General features: G+C 43.8%; 2 protein-coding genes across 2 annotated transcripts; one reads left to right on the top strand and one right to left on the bottom strand.

Annotated features, from left to right (window-relative positions):
* The first annotated feature begins 418 nt into the window (after positions 1-418).
* On the top strand, positions 419-10,015 carry LOC306781030 (large ribosomal subunit protein eL22-like). Its single transcript, XM_079273658.1, has 4 exons — positions 419-465; positions 1,285-1,395; positions 1,692-1,816; positions 9,816-10,015. The coding sequence occupies exons 1-4, from the start codon at positions 454-456 to the stop codon at positions 9,958-9,960; spliced, it is 393 nt and encodes a 130-aa protein (XP_079129784.1). The 5' UTR covers positions 419-453; the 3' UTR covers positions 9,961-10,015.
* An 844-nt stretch (positions 10,016-10,859) lies between these two features.
* Positions 10,860-20,720, bottom strand: rcc2 (regulator of chromosome condensation 2). The gene is made up of 13 exons (XM_079273960.1): positions 20,676-20,720; positions 19,289-19,503; positions 18,690-18,783; positions 16,750-16,893; positions 16,441-16,572; positions 16,052-16,140; positions 14,481-14,595; positions 13,978-14,144; positions 13,673-13,853; positions 13,414-13,519; positions 13,171-13,243; positions 12,965-13,042; positions 10,860-11,964 (listed from the first exon to the last, which is right to left on the bottom strand). The coding sequence occupies exons 2-13, from the start codon at positions 19,487-19,489 to the stop codon at positions 11,860-11,862; spliced, it is 1,485 nt and encodes a 494-aa protein (XP_079130086.1). The 5' UTR covers positions 19,490-19,503; positions 20,676-20,720; the 3' UTR covers positions 10,860-11,859.
* Positions 20,721-20,926: the final 206 nt, after the last annotated feature.

Raw genomic sequence — 20,926 nt, 5'->3', positions numbered from 1 at the left:
CATGCCACTGAACACCGGGAGAAGATCAGAGTAAAAAAAGAAGCACTGGTTCTAACAGAACCTGCCACTTCATTGGTTTGAGGAGAAGGAGTCCACATAGAACTGAGACTCACTGAGTGGACTTTTCCCCCTCAGAGCAGTCATAACACAAAGGCTCAGTGTCAACAAAAACATTCGAAAATGTAGCTCCTGCCTGCAAGCCTACTGTACAGTTGTATTTTGTATTGTTGAAAAAGTTAGTACGGGGATACCTGTACACATGTGTGTATACACAGGAGATACATGGCAGCTCTATAGATGTATAGTTAATAGCAGGGACCAGATAAAAAAGATACAACAAATCTAGTTTTTAATCAATCCCAGATGCGTGGATTCAATCCATAGTTTGGCGTTTGATTATTACATGTTACGCATGCGCACAAACTGTTCTTCCTTTCTGCTAGCTTCTCCGCCATGGCGCCTATTGTAAGTAAAGTCGCGTGTTAACAAATCCACTAGAATGATAGATTTCCGTTGTTAAAGCCAGAGAAAATGAGCGGGATGAGAAGACAGTTTTGTTTCGTTTCGAGAGGAAAAAACATGGTCCAAATGCAGGATTTTGTTTTGGGTTTGAAGTGTTGTTAAAAGCACACAGGTAGCTGTTTTTCTGTGGCCTAAGTTATATCTGCCACTTAGCTAACGTTAGCCGGACAGTTTGTCGGTACTGTAACGTTAGCGCACCACGTTGTCACTCCGCTAGCTTGTCCGGAGGTTTGCATGGCAGCAGTTTGTCTAACAAGTTGTATAAATGCTGTGTTTGTAGCAGCAGCTGATATGTACCGTCAGTGACATGATACGGTTAGCTGGACTCCCTTCCGTTAACGTATCTTGTAACGTTAGCTCCGACACCGGAACGTTTACGTTCGCTGGAGTGGAAGCCGTGCGTTAAATCCAACTAATGTTCGCCTTGCTTTTATCATGAAGTCAATGCACCCAAGCTCGAAACTTATAACGAATACATTGATTTATTATGATTATGGATTCAGGAGTATTATCTTCCAGTAGCGTCACAGCATGTTTATCAGTTTTCAGCCATTTTCTCAAACCAACTGTGGTTGAAAACGCATCTTTGTCGATAAGTGACGGATTCTGTGCTTTGACGAAGCAGCTGCCATGTTCCGTTCGACCTGTTTGTCAGTCACCAGATATGTCGTTTTTACGCGGTGTATGGCGCCACGATCTCCGTTCTGGTGTGTGTTGTGGTAGACAACAACTCTTTCTCGTAAATGTGTCGTGTTTCGTTAGCACAAGAAGCAGAACACGGGCAAAGGTGGTAAGAAGAAGAAGCAGGTGCTGAAGTTCACACTGGACTGCACCCATCCCGTTGAAGATGGCATCATGGACGCTGCCAACTTCGTAAGTCCGCCACTCATCAGATATGATCAATGTGCAGCTGTTTTAGTCTGTTTACAATATTTGGATACAATAATTATTGCTGACTTTGCACAGACAGAAATAAATGATTCTACAATCATCCTTTTTAGACTCAACAGTTGCTTGAATGACGTAATCATCACAGTGGACATGTTATATTTGCCACAAACTGCAGATATTAAACCTGAGCATTGAGATCTCAGATTAGTGTATAAATGGCTGTTAGTGGGGTGTGTGTGTGTGTGTGTGTGTGACGTTTCCATAAACATTGTTTCCAGGAGCAGTTTCTTCAGGAGCGCATCAAGGTGAACAGGAAAGCCGGTAACCTGGGTAACGGTGTGGTCTCCATCGAGAGGAGCAAGAGCAAGATTACAGTCTCCTCTGAGGTGCCCTTCTCCAAACGGTCAGTGACACACTTCACCAGCTGCTTCTGTGGTTTACTGGGCCACAGACATCACAAGGCTCTCTAGTCTGAGTCTACAGAGTTTCTAGAAGAAGGACTTTGTTAATCCCTCATTGGAGTCTTTTCACACTGTTATTATTCATTCCACACATGCACACACAGGGAGCTGTGGAGAGATGTCAGAGAGATGGGCTGCCATGAAGTAAAGCTTTGTTTATACCTGGAACCGTAGCGAGCCTCCACAGATGGAGCATGAATATGTCAAACGCATTGTTTGTTGCATTATTGTCCAGAGAGCGGAAAAAGAAAATGTACTTCATAAAGATGACGAGTGTAACCAGCAAAACACCATAAACCAACCTCCAGAATACAGAGGAGGATTGTGATTATCTGTTATCTCATATTCATGGATACTTTATTGCTTTTGTACAAGCTCTGTAAAGAAACATGTAAAGTATTGCATGTATTATAAAGAAGCGTATGTTGAATATCCTGTAAACAATTTGATTTGGCAGCAAAATATTTTCTCAAATCTCTGTTTCTAATGCTGCGTTCACACCAAACGTGTCGATTTTTTGAAGCGCCGCAAAATTGCGTCCAACGCGCCGCCGGTCGTGTTCACACCAAACGCCGCAAAATCGCCGGAGAGGAGGCGTGGTTTATAGACCTGGATCCGTTCAACTGTTCGCCATTAACCATGGAAAAAATAACCTCTATTTCTACGTGTTGTGGAAGTCACAGATATCCCGGGAAACTAAACGCCGTCATGTCTGGTTCATAATATTGTTCAGAGGAGCTCCGTGGATTGTATCGAGCTGTATTCACTGTCTAGCAAGCCACCGGTCGCTGTTTACTACAGCTGTAGGAACACAACATAAACTGATTTGGCTGTGATTCAACGGCAATAAACCGACAAAAAGGGACTCCGACATAACTACGTAATGATGCCGATTTGTACTTGTCTTCTCCGACAAAAAGGGACTCCGAAATAACTACGTAATGATACAGATTTGTAGGCTACTTGTCTTCTCAATGGAGCTCTGATGGATCGGTGCTAGGCTATGCTAACATCGTAGCAGCTCCACCAGCACTCAATAACGTCACGTAGACGTAAATACGGCAGCGTGTATTCATTGTTTGTACCGTATGGTTTACACACACACATGTATACACATAGTTTGGTCCGGTCTCTGTTGATATGAGGTATCGTAGAGCTCTGGGTGAACACAGACGGCTACAGGATTTATTTCCTGATTCAACAACGGCAGGAAGCCAGTGATGACAGGGGGAGCAACTCAACGCTGATAGGCTATCGCGCCACAGCGTCACGCGATTATGTCGCTGAAGTTGACAAATTTCAACTCGCGCGCAAAATCGCGGCGGGCCAGTCTCATCGCGTCTGTGCATAGACTTTGTATGTCATCTTGACGCGCGTCAAAAAATCGACGCGTCCGGTGTGAACGCACCTTAAAGCATCTAAAAAAAAAAAACTGGCCTTCTTTGTCTAAGCCCTAGACATGTAAAAAGTGTTTTTATCTGTGAACTATTTGTGACAGTCACGTGATCGCACTCACAAGTAACAAAATTTAGAGATGCCCAACTTAGCGCCGCAACCACTTGGAGCCTTGGTGCAGGCTGTTATGACATCATTTTGTGGCTTCTCTGTAGACCATAAACTACGCTTTAGGGGTTCAGTGCCGTTCCTTAAGGCTGAATTTACACTAAATCAGGTGTTGCGGTGATATAGTGCAGGGTTGTGTGGAGGTGTTTGTCACTTAATAGCTCTTTAACACCAAGCATCTGCACAACTATTGATGTCTTACGTTCCCTCGTGGTTGTACAGCTCTGGATCTCTGGTTATTGGCAGCATGACGTCAGGTTTCTATAAACGTCTTCGATTCTGTTTCATCTTTTCGCCACAGGCTGCTGCGTTGTTGTTGTTTAGTGCCCCCTGCAGTCCCAGTCACTGCCGGTTAAGCACGTTACCCGCAATCAAATGAATGGAGGACTGGCATTCTCTCTGCAGGCTCTGATATTGTGTAAATGCAGTATAAGAGGACGTGAACTGAAACACAGTCCACACGCCGCTGGACATGAACCGGCCACCATTCAGGTCCCAAGCCAAGTTTAGTGTCTTTGGAGCACACTAGTGCATCCACGTTGGCCTGCAGTATCCCACCATAGGCTTGTACTGACGCTCATATAGAGATCAAATCTGTGTCTGGCTGAGGAGGTACTTGTGTTAATTCAGATGTAGTTGCAGCAACGCTGCAACACTTAATTAGGGCTGCAACTAATGACTATTTTGATAATCCACTAATCTCTCGATTATTACTTTGACTACTGACAAAGAAACCCGGGCTGGCAGCTGATCGCAAAACCGACGGAGGTCGTTTCTGTCCTGTGATCGTGACTTTTCCTCTGTTTTCTCTGCTCTATCGTCAGTCTCTGCCTCCGACTCTTTTCAAATGTTTTCTCCAGAGAAGGAGATGTCATTTCCTGTAAATCATCACGTGAGCTACAAACCCCTCTGCATCGGCTTGTTTACTGCCCCGTGGAGACGTTGCCACAGCGTGTCGAGCATCATAACACAGACTAGGGCTGGGCGATAAATCGATTTAATCGATTAATTCGAATGTGTGCTTTAAGGCGATGTGTTTTATTGAAAATCGAGAAAATCGCCCCCACCCCTTTTTCCCGTAGTAGAGTGCGCGCGCATTGTTTACAAACTAAAACAATGGCGGCCAGCAGCTTCACTGCTGCCGCCGCCACCTCACAAAAACAACCCAGCATTTTGGAGACATTCACCAACTGTACTCCGCATGAGAAGAAGAGTGCCCGGTGGAAAGCCATCACGGATGCAGTCGCGATGTATATCGCAAAAGATATGGTGCCCATATACACCGTGGAAAAGCCGGGGTTTATTCACCGTCTCAAAGCTTTGGACCCCAGATACGTGCTACCAAGCCGTAAACATTTTTCTGACGTTGCCTTGCCTCGGCTGTACAATAGTACACGCCAAAGGATCTCTGCGGAGCTGGAGGGGATGTCATTCTACTCCGCAACAACTGACCTGTGGTCCAGCAGGTTGACCCAGACACCGATCCACTTGACTGGTGGAAGCGTCACCAACTTAACTTTCCAAGGCTAAGTACTTTAGCAAAGAAATACCTCTCTGTGCCAGCTACAAGTGCCCCCTCTGAGAGGCTTTTCAGTGTGTGGGGGGGGGCATTGTTACATGCCACCGTGCATGCCTGAAGCCAGAGGTAGTAGACAGGCTTGTCTTCCTGGCAAAAAATATTTAGAAAAAACATGCACTACTGTTTAATACTGTTGGTTATGTTGTGAATGCACTTGATTTTGTTTACATGCACTTATTTACTGTGCAAAATATGTTATGTTGATGTTAGATCAGATGTTGCACTTTTGAAAATGTGAATGTTAAAGGGTCATATACATTTTATTTCATGCTGTGTTTGTATCAGTGTATTCAGTTAGAAAAGCTTACTGTAAAAAGTTACATTTGCACAGTTGTTTACAATGGAAGGCTACTATTTAATGCCATTTAATGTTATGTTTAATTTAATTTTATATTTAAATGATTCAGGCAAACAAAAGAGTGACCAAATACTTTTTGTATACTACAGGCACCTTTCTACAATGTTCAGGTTTTGTTTGCACTTTATTTTTATCAACCTACTTGGGAAAATCATCACAAAATAAAAGAAAAAATTGTTTTCAACAGCTTCTGTCATCTGCAAAAAATTTTGGGGGAAAAAAATCGATTTAAATCGTGAATCGGATTTTTTGTAAAAAAATCGGAGATTTTTTTTTTAGGCCATATCGCCCAGCCCTAACACAGACTCAACTAAGCAATGACCAAATTTAAATTGACTTTAATCGATTGGTTGAAGCAGCCCTTCACATAATCGGGATGCATCTCAAGTGTAAATGACATCTGTAAAGTTTGGACACATTAAGTAAAAACTCACCCAACGTATAGGGTTGTAATGGTACCACAGTATACTGCAGTATTTACAGTATTGATAGTGAGTGTAAAGGTACAGACAGGTTAATCTGTTAATCTGTTAATGGTTAGTAATCATAGGACTGTATTTTATATAATCTATTTTAGTCGTTTGATATGCTGTAGTGCTGTTAATGTAAACAAAGATGCTTTAGTTTTCTAACTTGTTCTGTTCTCAATCCTTTAAAGATCATTGAAACTGATAACAATAATAGTGTGACATCGTGGTATTTTACTGCAGGATTCCTCGTTAACGTTGTTGTTGCTCCCCCGACGTGGTCTTTTATTGAGCTGTTTTATTGTGTGTTGTACCGCCACCACCCGCCCAGCATGTTGAAGGGTCACCTAACGGTCCCCTACAGGCCTACAGAGAATGAGTGAGGTGTGTCATGTTGGAGCTCCCATTGACCTGGGACGCTCCATGTTTGATGAGTCCACCTAGCTGAATAGAGAACTTCATTTATTAATAGCGTGTGTAAATGTGAAGGCACAGATACAGATCATGTGTTAAAGGGTCAGTGTGTAGCATGTAGTGGCATCTAGCAGTGAGGTTGCAGATTGCAGCCAAGTGAATAGCCTCTACTCACTCCTGCCTTTCAAAGACTGGAGGGGTACCACAGTTCAGCATGCAGCTCATGTTACCACAGCAAGTCAGAGAACTACGGTGGCCTTTAGGGAACAAAAACCTGAACGTCTCTCTAGAGTCAGTGATTGGTTTGTCTGGGCCGCTGTAGAAACATAGTGGACTCTGTGAAGAGGACTGGCTCCCTATGTAGATATGAAAACAGTTCTATTTCTGCTGGTTTATCCCCTGAAAGGCTGCACTGGCCCTTTAATACAAGCTGAAAATCAGCCACATTGGAGCATAATGCAGCATATATGCTGACACTTTAATGACAAGTCTCTCAATGTGTTGATCCTTACTGTGTGACTACAGAATAGTCCGTGTTGTTGTTGTGAAGTGACGGGTGTTTCTTTGGAAATGATGTTTCAGCTTGCTTGGGACCATGGCACTGTCGGAGAGCTTTTCCCAAACACACCAAGCATAGCGGAGTCGGTGCAGTCAGATGCCCGGTGAAAGTAAATCCAAACGAAAGATAACTTTCGCTGTATTGCGTCGTTGTTCTTTCTTTTGACCACCACTCATACGAGGCTTTTCATCTGGGTTATTTTGTCCAGGGCCCAGATCAGTCTGTATTTTTCCTTTTCAAATATTTCTCCATCCCTGTTCGTCTTGTCACCACAACCTCTCCCGCACATCATTTAGTTCTATTGCCTTAAATGAACATGGTCATTATTGCGCTACCTACTGCCACCCACTGGCATGGAAGAGTATTTATTACTTAGCTGGCCACTATGTTTCAGCTCAGACGCTCAACAATGGCAAAGTATTTGCAGCAAATAAATATTATTTTGGACCGATGAAGTGAAATTGGATATTTTCTCTGGTTTACTGGTTGAAAGTCACTGCTCGACACACTGCTGTCATGTCATGAGGCTATGGGCATTATCAGTGTTAACTATAAAGCATACTCCACCCAATGACTTGTTTGTTATACAGTATGCACTACATGCTTTCTCACACACTCATCACTCCAGTCTGTGCTGTGAGAGACGTCAATGATTGATAATACAACCTGAACGATGTGATAAACCAATACTGTGTTGCTCATTAGACTGACCCACAGCTCATGTTCACTAGTGAGCTTCTGGTAGATTCAAACATGTTTCCCAAACATTCATTAAATCCAACTGACAGCATGATGTCATTTTTAGCTTATCTCATGGTACATTCTCTCTGCTTTTTTTGTGACATGTGGCCATGTAATATGTGCAATCATTTTAAAGTTTTTAGAAAGTTTATCAGCCAAAACATGTGATGTCATGTTGTGATGGACATTCTATAGACCAGGGATTCCCAAAGTGGGGTGCGCGAGCTGCCTCTAGGGCAGGGATTCCCAAAGTGGGGTGCGCGCACCCCTGGGGGTGCGCGAGCTGCCTCTAGGGGGTGCGCGAGAGGAAAAGTGTAATGGCGGTCTGATGGTGTAATAATATTAAATATAAAAAAAAAATGTAATTTTAATTTAAAAACTGTCAGGTGGGACATCTGAAGCTATCAGTCGTAAAAGAGGAGAGGGACAGAGAGAGAGAGGAATCGGAGGCGAGGGGAACGGAGAGGTGCGTTGGGGAGAGACCGGGAGAAGAAATCGAGTCAGAGGAAGATGAGACGGAGGAAGGAGGAAGGGATTGCACAGACAAATCGGGAGCACATCGGCCCATCGCGGAGTCAAGGTGAAAAAAGAGGAAACGAGAGTGAGCATCAGACTGGGAAAAAAAGAGGAAATATGATGAAAAGTATCTGTGTCTGGGCTTCACTTGGATTGGCAACGCAGATTCCCCAAAGCCACAGTGCGTGGTGTGCAGTGAGGTTCTGGCTAACAGTCTGAAGCTCTTATTTACGTCGCCACCTGAACACCAAGCATGCCAGTGCAAGTCAAAAGCCCCTTACATTGTTTATATCCAAATTGGAGGAGTTACAAAACAGCCCAAAACAACTGGAGTCTCATTCATGTGTTGGTCTATAAATGACGCACTACGGGCTTCATATCTGGTTACAGAATAGCGAGAAAGGGGCTACCGCACACAGTCACTGAAGACGTGAGCTTGCCAGCTGCCAGAGAGATGGTGGAATGTATGATTGGGGAGAAAGAAGCAAAAAAGTTGGACATGATCCCGGTGTCCAACAACACTGTGTCGCCGCATCGATGCTTTGTCCGAAGACATCCTGGCTACATTAGTCGCTCATTAATTGTAAATTAAATGTGATAATCTGCCTCTGAGCCTGTGCGTGTGTGCTCGCATCCGTATTGCTCTTTAAAAGTGACGCCTTGTGTCACTGAAAGTTATTGAAACTTTGTTGCAGTGTTTCAGGCAGTTTTCACACCTTCAGTTCATTTGCTTTGTTCTGATTCAGGGATTAATATGATACAATGTTGCAGTTGCTCCTTTGTTCGGTTTGTGTTCACACTGCAACATTTAACAGCGGACTAAATCTTGTAAACAAATGCCACGCGCGAGCAAACTGTTCTCTCATTGGTCCGATTCTTATGCGGCTATGAAGGCTTAAAAGGCTCTGTTGCGTCTTTTTTTTTTTTTTTTTATTAAGGGGGGGGGGGGGGGGCGCGAACCCGGTCGGGATGTAGAAGGGGGTGCGCGGCCTAAAAAGTTTGGGAACCGCTGCTCTAGGGGGTGCGCGAGAGGAAAAGTGTAATGGCGGTCTGATGGTGTAATAATATTAAATATAAAAAAAAAATGTAATTTTAATTTAAAAACTGTCAGGTGGGACATCTGAAGCTATCAGTCGTAAAAGAGGAGCGGGACAGAGAGAGAGAGAGAGAGAGGAATCGGAGGCGAGGGGAACGGAGAGGTGCGTTGGGGAGAGACCGGGAGAAGAAATCGAACCAGAGTCAGAGGAAGATGAGACGGAGGAGACTGGGAAAAAAGAGGAAATATGATGAAAAGTATCTGTGTCTGGGCTTCACTTGGATTGGCAACGCAGATTCCCCAAAGCCACAGTGCGTGGTGTGCAGTGAGGTTCTGGCTAACAGTCTGAAGCTCTTATTTACGTCGCCACCTGAACACCAAGCATGCCAGTGCAAGCGCGAACCCGGTCGGGATGTAGAAGGGGGTGCGCGGCCTAAAAGGTTTGGGAACCGCTGCTATAGACTAAATGATTATTGAACAGATTGATCAATTAGGAAAAGAATGGAGTAATGGGACAGTACCTGTGGACATTTTAAATGAGTAAATCACCAAGAACCAAAGAAACCACTTTGTGAAGAGAAAGTGACTAAATGTGGCCATGACTGAAGCTTCAGTGTTGGTAGCATGGCAGTGCTTATTATATTTAACTGTCCTGCCATCAATCCCAGTAATGAGTCTGACGATCTGTCTTGGTCTGCTGTTTCACAGATACCTGAAGTACCTGACCAAGAAGTACCTGAAGAAGAACAATCTTCGTGACTGGCTGCGCGTCGTGGCCAACACCAAGGAGAGCTACGAGCTCCGCTACTTCCAGATCAACCAGGATGAAGAGGAGGAGGAAGATGAAGATTAACTTGACAGTTCATCAGATTTTGTACATTTAAATAAATGTTGTTTACAGTACAGAAGTGGTGTCCCGGTGGTTTCTTTACAGGCAGGGTGTGACGGGATAGACGGCGCTCCAGGACTCATCTGTCACAACCAACAAGGCTCACATGACAACCAAAGTTTACTCTTAAACAGGTTTAAGATGGTCACGTAAAGACAAGCCTACAGATGAACTCTGGCCCACTGATCAGTCAGCTCCAGTTCTGCTGTAATGTCTACAGTTCAAAGCATCTGAATAACAGCATTGGTCACAAGGGACAGAACAGTCTCCACATGGTGAAAATCGAGCGTGAATAACTTTTGTATTTCAAAACGATTTAGTGAAAGCTTGACTATGAGGCTACAGTCAAGTTGTTTATTTTGCATTTGTAGTCACATGCTGACTGGAACACTGCAGATCCTTCAGGTGAGTGATGTGACATGAATGAGCTGCAAACAGGATCCCGTTCTCAGAGCAGGCTTTGCTCCTCTCGAGTGAACCGCCAGTGGAAGTGTTACAGCACAGTTCACTTATTTTGTAAAAGCAATCCTGCTCAAGTTATCAGTTTGCTGATAAAGACAATGAGGCGTGGTTGAAAGCTCTGGACCTTTGAGTGAAGTCTATTTTGTTACACAATTCTTCCTAAATTTGAGCATGGATCAATAAATTTGCCCTGAGAGTCTGGTGACCGGTCCAGGGTGTTCCCTGCCTCCACCCTGAACAGGATAAGAGGTGCCGGGTGCTGTATGAAATGGTATTTAGAGGATGTGTTGATCAGTGTGGGACACTAGATTTTAGTTTTAATGTAAAAAAAATAAAAGGACTCAACATGACTGAACACTTGGACAGTCGTTAAAATGACTTGATGGTTGTGACTAGAGAAGTGAAAACAAATCAATTCACATGAATCTTTATTTAACCATTTCAATGAAAAAAACAAAGTAACCCAGAGAAATTTCACCATAAAAAAAGAAAACAGGTAGGACGAAAACACCTCTGCTGTTTTTAAAAGAACATGCCTTCATTTCCAGCACACCTTGATATATTTAGAGACTGTGCATTTATTGGTTCTAAAGGTTCTGACTTGCTTGTGAAACCGCTTTGAGCGTCGGAATAGTTAATATTAGCAAAGACGAGATTTAGCAGACAGTGGTCTTGGAAGGACTGAGGTGTGCATACTTGATGCAAACACTGAAGAAGATAAAAGGAATGTAACCGTCGAGTGGAGTGCCCCAACTCGGAACATGACGTTCAAATCCTGATTGTAATCCGTGGCAGCAGCACACGCCTGCTCATACTGCCATAGCCGCTGAATCGGAGGGATCAGCTGATCCTCTGAACGACACAAACAACACTTCCATATCCTGAACATACACGTAGAAAAAGGCACAGATATGGAGCATTGGTCTTTGAAACCCCCTCAGTAGGAAAAGACTGAGGGTCCTGTCATAGCACCCGTAAATGTGACAAACAACGTTATCATTTTATATACTGCAACAAAGAAAAACAACAGAACAAGACATGAATGTTTGGCTGTATTACAAAATGGAACGGGGTTTTGGGAAGCACACCTCTACCAGGTGTGAAGTGCTTGGAGCAAACTGTTGCAGGTTCACTCGAGGTGGGAAGTGAAGATATCTTGACCGTTCATTGTGAGAGCTGGACCATCCAGAGATTCTGTCCGTCTCCAGTCCCATTTTCTCTGATTATACTGTCCGAATTGTGAGAGCCTGTTTGCTGGTTGTTGAGATGTGTGGAAATCCTTCGGACTTGTGAGCACCTCCTCCTGAACTCAACCGTCCCGCTGTGACACCAGCAGTGCCTAAACAGGCCAGGTATTCCTGATGAGCATCGCTGGTTCAGGTGTTGCTGTCGGAGGCCCGATCAGATCGTTCGGGGGTTGTACTCGGGCAGCTTTTTCAGTCTCTCCTGTTCCTGCTCAGTGTCCTGTCTGGCAATCACCAGAGTGTGACAGTAGCCCATCACCACCTGCAAAGACACCAAGTGTCACTCAAGCTTTCCAACGGGCCAGTGCATCTCAAACAAGTGTAGCGCAGAGAATAGAATAGTCTTAACTCATCACAAGTGTACAAACTAAAGTCAAAGTGAAGTTCAGATGTGTGACAGCAAAGTGACCTACTTGCCTACTTGTCCTGGGCAGGGTGAACTGAGACATGTTGTAGTCAGTGCGTTTATGTGCACTTCAGTAACATTTCTCGTCGACATTGAAGAAACCAGATTTTTACATAATCATGTAAACGAGACACCACAATCTCAGTAACCGGTGTAGATTAGAGTAACCTGATTTTCAGATGGTTTCTCTGCTCAGCTGCATGATCATGACACTGACTAATGTCAGCAGGACTTTGTACTGGGAGGATGACTTCCTCTCGCGCTCACTAGGTTTGTAGTTTTGAGTGAAATGACCAACTCAGGACCAACTGACCGTTGACTGTTCATCGAGCACCGTCACTTTGAATTTGACCAAATACCTGCAGAACTAGTGACATTGTCATCAGCCTCAGCTGGACTGCTAATGCTGGCATGCCAACACACTAAACTGAGATTAGAAGAGAACATTCCCTTATTCGTCCCGCAGTGGGGAAATGTATTCTCTGCATTTAACCCAACCCAGTGGGCTGCTCCTGAGGAGCGCCCGGGGAGCCAAGGATCCGACCTTGCAGTTAACGGACGACCCTCTCTACCCCATGAGCCACGGTCCCCATTATACCTGCTACCAAACAGCACGTTAGCGTCGTCATTGTGAACATGTTTGCATGCTGCAAAGGCATTTAGCCTCGCTAGCATGGCTGTAGACTCAGTCTGGTTTCAGTTGAGCCTTTTCAAACCCTCAGTGGGGAGGACAAAACAGAGAGACGCCAAAGGCATATTCAAAGTTGGATGGCTCAGTGTGGAACTCCTCTAAGTGGCGTATGATGTATTGATCTTCTCTATTAGGAGCTGATGAGAACCTTTGATTGACATTTACCTGCTCAATGTAGACGCCATCCAAGGTCTTGACCTCCTGGGCCGTGGTGGAGGACTTGGGTTTGTTGTCTCCATATCCCTGAAGGACAAATGACAAAATACAATCAGCTCCTGGCTCCATCACCACAGGCTGTAAAGGTGTTCCATCATTTTATTGAACAGTGTTTCCTGTAATGACCTCGCCACAGCGGAGGCCTCAGGTCTTACCAGCTCTCCAAATGTGGGCGAGGGGCCCCAGCTGATCGTACTCTCATCTGCAGCAACAACGATGCTGCTCTTCCTGTTCAATACAAACACACTCAGTCAAACACATCAATGTAGAGTAAGAGGTGACAACATGAATATCAGATGATCCAACGGTGTACTGAGGGCTTCAGTGATTTGACCCTGGACAATAAAATGTACACATGTGCACTCGGAAGGAGGAACAAAGGGTGAGTCAGCACTCACCCACAGGCCAGACTGCGGACCTTCCATCCACACAGATCCTGCACAGCTTTGGGGTACATGGTTGACTCTCTGGAGGTGTTTGTCACCCCCCAGAAGAACAGCACCCCTGTAAATAAAAATAAAAAACTGATCACACACCCAATGTGAAGTCAGTTCAAAGTGATGAAGTAAAACATGTATTCAGTAGCTATAGCCTTTGCCTCAAAGTTAAATCTGTAACTAGGATCAAACCGTGTTACATCCAGAGATCTGTTCTTACCCATCTCATTGATAGCGAAGGAACACTGGTAGCCTGTACAGATCTGAGAGGCGGCGCGTCCAGGAAAGTCAAACAGTTTGACCAGTCGAGGAACCATCTCGTCCTTTGGCTCCGTGTGACCCAGGCGCCCGTAACCACCAAAACCCCAGCTGAACACTCGCTTCTGAGAGTCCAGCACCAGCTGAAAGCCACACACTACCTTTAATGCTCAGTGTAAAGGACAATGGCATTAGTTTGTAAACTATGGAAAGACCACTGTAACATATGATTCGGTTCAGAGGAAAGTAATAAGTGGAGCTTCTCACCGTGTGGTTGGACCCACAGGCCACATCTCGGACCACCACATTGGGGACGGGCATGATCTGGCCATCCTTGGACTTCTCGATGAAGATGGCGACACGGCGAGCGATGAGTTCACAATCAAACTCGATGCGCTGGGCGCGAGCTATGAACTTGCCATCACTGTTATGACCTGCCATGAGAGAGATGACTCATTTTATACAAATATCATTTGATACAAATATTTCATAATACAGGATCCAATACTATTTTTAAAGGAGACGTCAAAGTCGCTGTTCAGTTTTAAAATATTGATTATAGGTCGATACTAACGTTTCTAAACACTTCTAAATGACCTCACATGTCTGACATTTCCCGACTGCTGATGGGAAATGTAGGTGCTGATGTAAAGAACTCTTTGTAAAACTGGTGTCAACTTCCAGCATCATCTATCAGCTGGAAGCAAAAACACACTTTAAGAAGCTGTCAGATGAAAAACAAGAGGCGTGTCTACACGTTGTGAGCGTACCCAGCTGTCCGTACTCCGGGCAGCCAAAGGAGTACAGGTTTCCTTTGCAGTCCACCACCATGCTGAATTCAGCTCCACAAGCCACCTTCACCAGGGGCTGGCCATTGTAGGAAATCTGAGGGGACAAGAGAGAAGGAGGACTATAAAGAAGGAACACTAACATGCTTCCTTCGTTTGTGTTAACTCAAAATCTCTTTTTGCATAGTCTCTGATCCATATTTGTATCCATATTAGGCTGTAATGGTTCGTGTATTGTAAACCGGTAGAGTTCTGGGGTTCAACGGTGGATGTGGATTGACACATGTAATGCGGAAGCAAAATTCATAAGGCCGCATTCCACCCGAAAACTTTTAGCTGTAGGTCGTTAGCAACATATGCTGAGGCGAGCACAAGTGAAACCCCGGAGCTGGAAGACCTGACTGCAGGTTCCCGGCTTCAGAGGAGAGAGATGTGTTTGAGACGAGGTGAGTCGTGTTGCTCAACAGAAACACATCAAAATGCTTTGACAAATTCAACCACATCACCCAGATGTAATGGTAAACGTTTGGATGCTTTGAATGTTTAAATATACCTTACTGAATCCTCCTAGTGAAGCTTTTTTTTATTATTCCTCGTATTTTGGTATTTTTTTATGTCATATCATAAGAGATGCTTTTAAGTTATAGCCATGGTAAGTGTTGAGTGCAATATAGAATGCTCCTTATTTTTACAATGGAAATAGTTAATCAAAGTTGCTGATGAGCAAAATGAAACCTAGTGTCTGTACTAAATAAATGCAAACAAACAGATCCTGATGTTTCTCCGGTTGTACCAAACTGAACCGTGACTCCTAAACCGGTCCTCTGTACCATTACACCACTAATTCATACAGTTGTCTGTGGCCTGGCCATTGCTGTGATGGGCTGTAGCTATTGTTATGGCTCAGGCTGTGACACATGCAGGGATTGTGAACTGACATGGCTGTGTTGGCCCGAGTGTTGTTGAGAAGCTATTCCTGAACTCCTGAGGTGTTTAATAACTCATCTGTTGTATCAGATTTAAGTTGGATTTTATAAATCTATCCATGCCACTGATACTTCCTGAGGAACTGTAAAGAGCAGCGCAGCATTACACAAACCAGAGCTGTAGCCACAGTGAAAGACTTAACGAAAATGTGCTCGCTGAGAAGTTAATGACAACTTGTGTGAGGCTCACTTAAGGTGGATCAACCTTTAAGGTGGAACAGCGCTATTCTCATGTTAGTGACAGTATGTGGAAGACCACTAACAGATTGTGAAAGTGGATAGTCTTGTGCTCAAGAGCAAGTCTTTGAGTAAAACTGGGCTCTACTACATCAGCAAAATGCTTCATGGTGTGTAGTGCTTATGAGTATATGATGTGTTCTTACACAGGAGAGGACTGCATGGCTCAGAGTGAAGGTTACTCGATATACTCTGTATTCATCTCAATATGCAGCCCTGTGCATATTTCATTATTTTCTGTCATATGGATCACATATTAGAGACCATGTCTGTATGAGCCCACATGCTCCCCGTCTCTACAGTGTGATAAGTGTGACAGTGATGGCTCACCGGTGCTGGGCTGAGGACTGCATCGGTCTGGTTGCCTTGGCCGAGCTGGCCAAGCTTGTTCTCACCAAACGAGTATGCAGTGCCATCCTCTGAGGAGGAACACTGACGTCAGCAAACACAGCAGCATATAGCAACTCTCACATTCAGTCTACCCTTCTGTACAATACACAGCAATGAAAACGGGATGACATCTTATATGACCAAAAACTCAAAATAATGTCCAATACAATCGAACAAATTCTGTGTTTAATTACTAGAAGCCCAGAGTACGCTGGTTTTTATTCCAACCAACTGAAGGAACTAAATGACAGAGATCAGCTGCTGTAGTACTCGGCTGGGATGAAAACCAAGAAGCCCCTGAAGGGAACACACATCCTGGTTCAGCCTACCTGTGAGTGCCAGGGTGTGATTACGTCCACAGGCTGCAGCAACAATCACATGATCTGCGAGGGCCTCGATCAACTTGGGAGCCTCCAGGCGCTTGGTGTCTCCGTGACCCAGCTGACCTTTGTCATTACGACCTGAAGCCAGAAACCAAGAGATCAGTGATGGAGAACTCCTTCCAGTCTGGACTACTAACACCACCACACAGACCCAATTCCTCACAGTCAGTATTCACTCATAAACTTTGTTGGTGTGGCTCACACAATACTTTTAGCAGGAAGATCATTTGCAGCTGAGTGCAGCATGTTACTTACCCCAGCTCCACAGCTTGCCCTCAGTGGTCATGAGGAGACTGTGTGCAGCACAGGGCCCAGCCACCACACAGCTGACCTGGACATCATTCAGACAGCCGTAGCGGTGAGGACCCCACAGATTCTGGCCCAGATTGCGGAAAGCAGCTGAAAAGACAGACCAAAACCGTATGATATCCACACACGCGCACCACCTGTCAGCACCTGTCCCATGTTATTTCCTCTGTATGAGAGGAAAGAACACAACATGAACTCCTCTAATATAAAGCATCCTCGTAAAATAAGTCCAGCCTCACAATCACCAGTAAGGTTCTGACTTATCCTTTAGTTTAAGGGTTTATATAAATACATGTCACTTTCTAAAGGGTGTCAGAAATCTCTCTGCACTCTTCCTTTCAACAGTACCAGGATGAGTGTGTCATTGTGAAATCATTGGTTACTTGAACCGAGCTAGGTCAGTCAGTTAAAAAAAGAAAGATATAATCACAACAAAGATTTAGTTTCCGATTATTTATGATGGAGGCGGTTCAAGTCGAGACAAACTGCTGCTTCACTTCCACAGGAAGTGCTACAAACACCCACCCAGACCTTTTCATACCCAAGTGCACTACAAAAGAAGGGTTTGGATGGGTTTTTGGTGGTTTGGTAGGCGCAGCCTCTCACCCATCTAGAGATGGTCTTTGTCTATGCAGCTGCTCCTGCTGACACCCCCAACCCCCCCTTCAGTCTCAACAAAGCACATTTATCAGTGTGTACCAGAGTAGTTAGGCAACGATGGAAACAGACAGAACACAGCCCGCCCCGGGCACCAGTGGGCTGCTGCAGGGGGGCAGCACAGAACATGCATACATATGAATAGACATTACTGTCACAATCAATAAATGGGATCTCACTGGCTTTAATCCGTATGTGGCTTGTGCATCCCAAACAAAGAGACACATGTACACCGAAGATGTGGTCGTCATTCCATTCTCTACTGCAGACACACTGGGGGAATCTGATCAATGCGTCATTGATTCTGTCTGGCTGTACAAGCTCCTACACATCAGCTGTACACCACAGTGAGGGTCAGGTACAGAGCGCTACATATCAAACAGAACATCTCATCACAGGATATTATTCACTACCCTGCATCAGGACCACGCTAACATTGGGACCATACTGCGGTGGTAAAGGTTGTGTCACACCTGTGAAGGAGTGTTGATTCAAACACTGTAACATGGTTATTGACTGGTTACGTGAGAGTCATCCGGCTCCAGGTCTCGTTAAAGCCGAGACAAATGGATATCAACATTGTCATTTGTGTGTTAAGCACAGAGCTGGAGTCAGGACATGGTTAGCTTAGCATAAAGAGTGGAAGCAATGGGGAAACTGCTAGCCTGGATCTGTATAAAGTTCAAAAATACACACGCCAACTCTTCTAAAGTCCACTAATTAACACATGTCTTGTTTGTTGAATCTATAAATCAATGTGAAGGTAAATATTACAATTTGTAAGTTTAGATACTAGCTGGAACTATTTCTTGACCAGTTTGTCCATCCTCCCAGTACTTCTGTGCAGCGTATGTTGCCAAATACAGTCAGTAAGCAACGGTGTTGGTCTCTGTACAGGGAAAATGGTACCAATGTGACAACAAAACTCCAAGAAATAGTTCCAGCGAGTAGCCACCTGTAAAATGTGTTGACACACAGAACGATGTTGATCAAAAGGGACGGCTGCACCTGCTTCAGTAAAGTTATGAAAATAGGCATTTCTCTCACTGAATGGGCTACACATGGCTTTACCCTGCCAACACCTGTCTCCTCTTCATTTAGAAATGACAAAAGTTAAAATTACTTTTATATGATAGGTATTGATCATTGCTATTGTGAAAGTAATAACGTATGGCATACATCACAGTCCTGTAGACCTGATCCAGCTATTTGATTAAAAGGTATTCTACCTTGTTGTTTGGGCACCTCCTTTCTTCCAATCAAATCCCAGTTGGTTGCGCCAAAGATGATCAGTTGACCTTTAACCTTTGAACACTCAAGTTTCTGTAGAAAGGACACAGTAAGGTTAATGACATAAAAAACGTATATGTTGTTGTTCGGACTAGCGAATAAGTTCAACTATAGCTGGATCACATCTGTGATCTGATTCAGGAGACATGCTGACATTTGGGAAATCATTTTATCATCCTGATTACAAAGTTTGGCCTTTTTTGGTTTATTTTCCTGAACTTTAAACCAACTAATGATGAACTGTACAATTTGTTTTTTTATCGATATAATGCAAGTAACTATTCTTCTGTAATCATATACAAACACTGGACATAAGCTTTTTGAAGACACTGTCACACTGTCGAACACAAAGGGGAAAGCACTACTAGAACACCAATACATCTGCAGATTGTTGCGTTTTACGAATTCAATATTCTGACTTCTTGTGAGAATTTAATGTTTGTTAAAGAAACGTTTAAACTTATAAATATAATTTGGGTAGTTTTCTTGAAATAGCTCCTTGGTTAGTTTTCATACAGTGTATCAAACCCAAACCCACTATTTTCTCTTTGACGTCGTCAGCCACAGTGACCGGCTGGAGACCGGACTTGGCAGCGGGCTTGCCAGGTTTCTTGTTGTTCTCCTGCTCGTAGTCGAACTCGTCGTCGCTACTAAAGTCCCTCTCTTTCCTTTTGCCGCTGGCCCTCTTCTTTTTCATCCCACCGTTCCCTGAGACATCCGTCACCTTCTTTCGTGGCATTTTTAAATCCAAAGCTGGGTGGGAAAGAGGCAGTGGTCGGTTTATACAGACAGTAAGAATACTGTGTAATTCAGACTGTAACTGTACTGTAATTCAAATCTGGAACAGTGCTATTGGGCAAAGAACAATATTAACACCAAGGACAATGGAAGATATTATAGATAATGTGACAAACATAATTTGAGGATAGTTTAAGTAGGACTGAATGTCCACACATTATGAATTACAGAATCATCCATGCTAAAAAATTACACAACGCAGTGAGCCAAAGAAATGTGTCTTTGATGTGCCACAGTGAAGATGTTCCACACCAGGAAACAGCTGACTTATATAAATACTACGGACAAACGATTAACTATTGAAACTCGTGAGGAAGTTGTAACCGGATGGCTGTTATTAAAGAAATATGTTTTACACTTCTGCTTTTCGTTAAATATATTTGACAAACTTTAAGATAATAATTCAGATTATACTGTCTGTAGCCACACACAAACACACAGCGGCTGCGAACGACTCCGGTGCTGTGTGTGTGTCTTTAAATGAACCAACGTAGACGTTAAATGTAGTAGAACGTTAACCCTACGTGATTCAAGTAGCGCTGTGCACTTCTATTGTCAAGTACCAACCATTGGAATAAAGCATTTGTTTTTAAAATGACCTTCTACCATAGCTGTCTAACCAACAGCCAGTGGAAACTAGCGCCAAACTGCAAACTAAAACATGTTAAGTTACCGGTGTCCGTCTTGGTAGCTAGTGTTAGCTGCTAGCTTCATTAGGCTAACCAGCTAACCACTGCCGTTCTTTGTTCACATAATGGTTGGGTAACAAGCTAGTCGACGGGCTAACGTAGAGCATGCATAGTTAGTTAGCCGCTACACAAACAAGGACGGTACATTTGGTATGTTATTGAAAACAGCAAATCCTCAGGAACCCAGACTTTATTAAACTTGTTTAAGATTTAGCAAATAGCTGATGGGTTCAATAAGCTAACGTTACCTCGCTACTGTAAGCTAACAGGCACTCTAAATAAAGACATGGAAACTAACGTTACATGAAAGGATGCTACGACAAAAACTTTTTCAATATTTTCTTGATTGGACACGTTCTACGTTTAGCGTACATACAATCTCTGTGATTTCGAAAACATGTTATTTGTAATTTCATCAAGCTAAGAAAAAAAATGTACCGGTGATTTCCTGATTCAGCAGCTCTCTACCCGTCTCCGGTTTGATTGATTTGAACAAAAGAAGCTGCAGTCTGCTTTCACACCACGTGGTTTGCATTAAGTATTCATACAGGAAACCAAGCACTCACCAAATTCATACAACTGGACGGAGAAACAGTCAGCGCTATGACGCACAAACAGGACAACGTTTGGTCGGAAACAACTGGCACTGAAAGCAAAAGTTAAACACAACTAATACCGACAATCGCGTA

This window comes from Melanostigma gelatinosum, assembly GCF_949748355.1.
Source record: "Melanostigma gelatinosum genome assembly, chromosome: 8".
Lineage (NCBI taxonomy): Eukaryota > Metazoa > Chordata > Actinopteri > Perciformes > Zoarcidae > Melanostigma > Melanostigma gelatinosum.
Note: the sequence above shows the minus strand (reverse complement) of the source record. Positions and strands in the feature narration are given on the sequence as shown.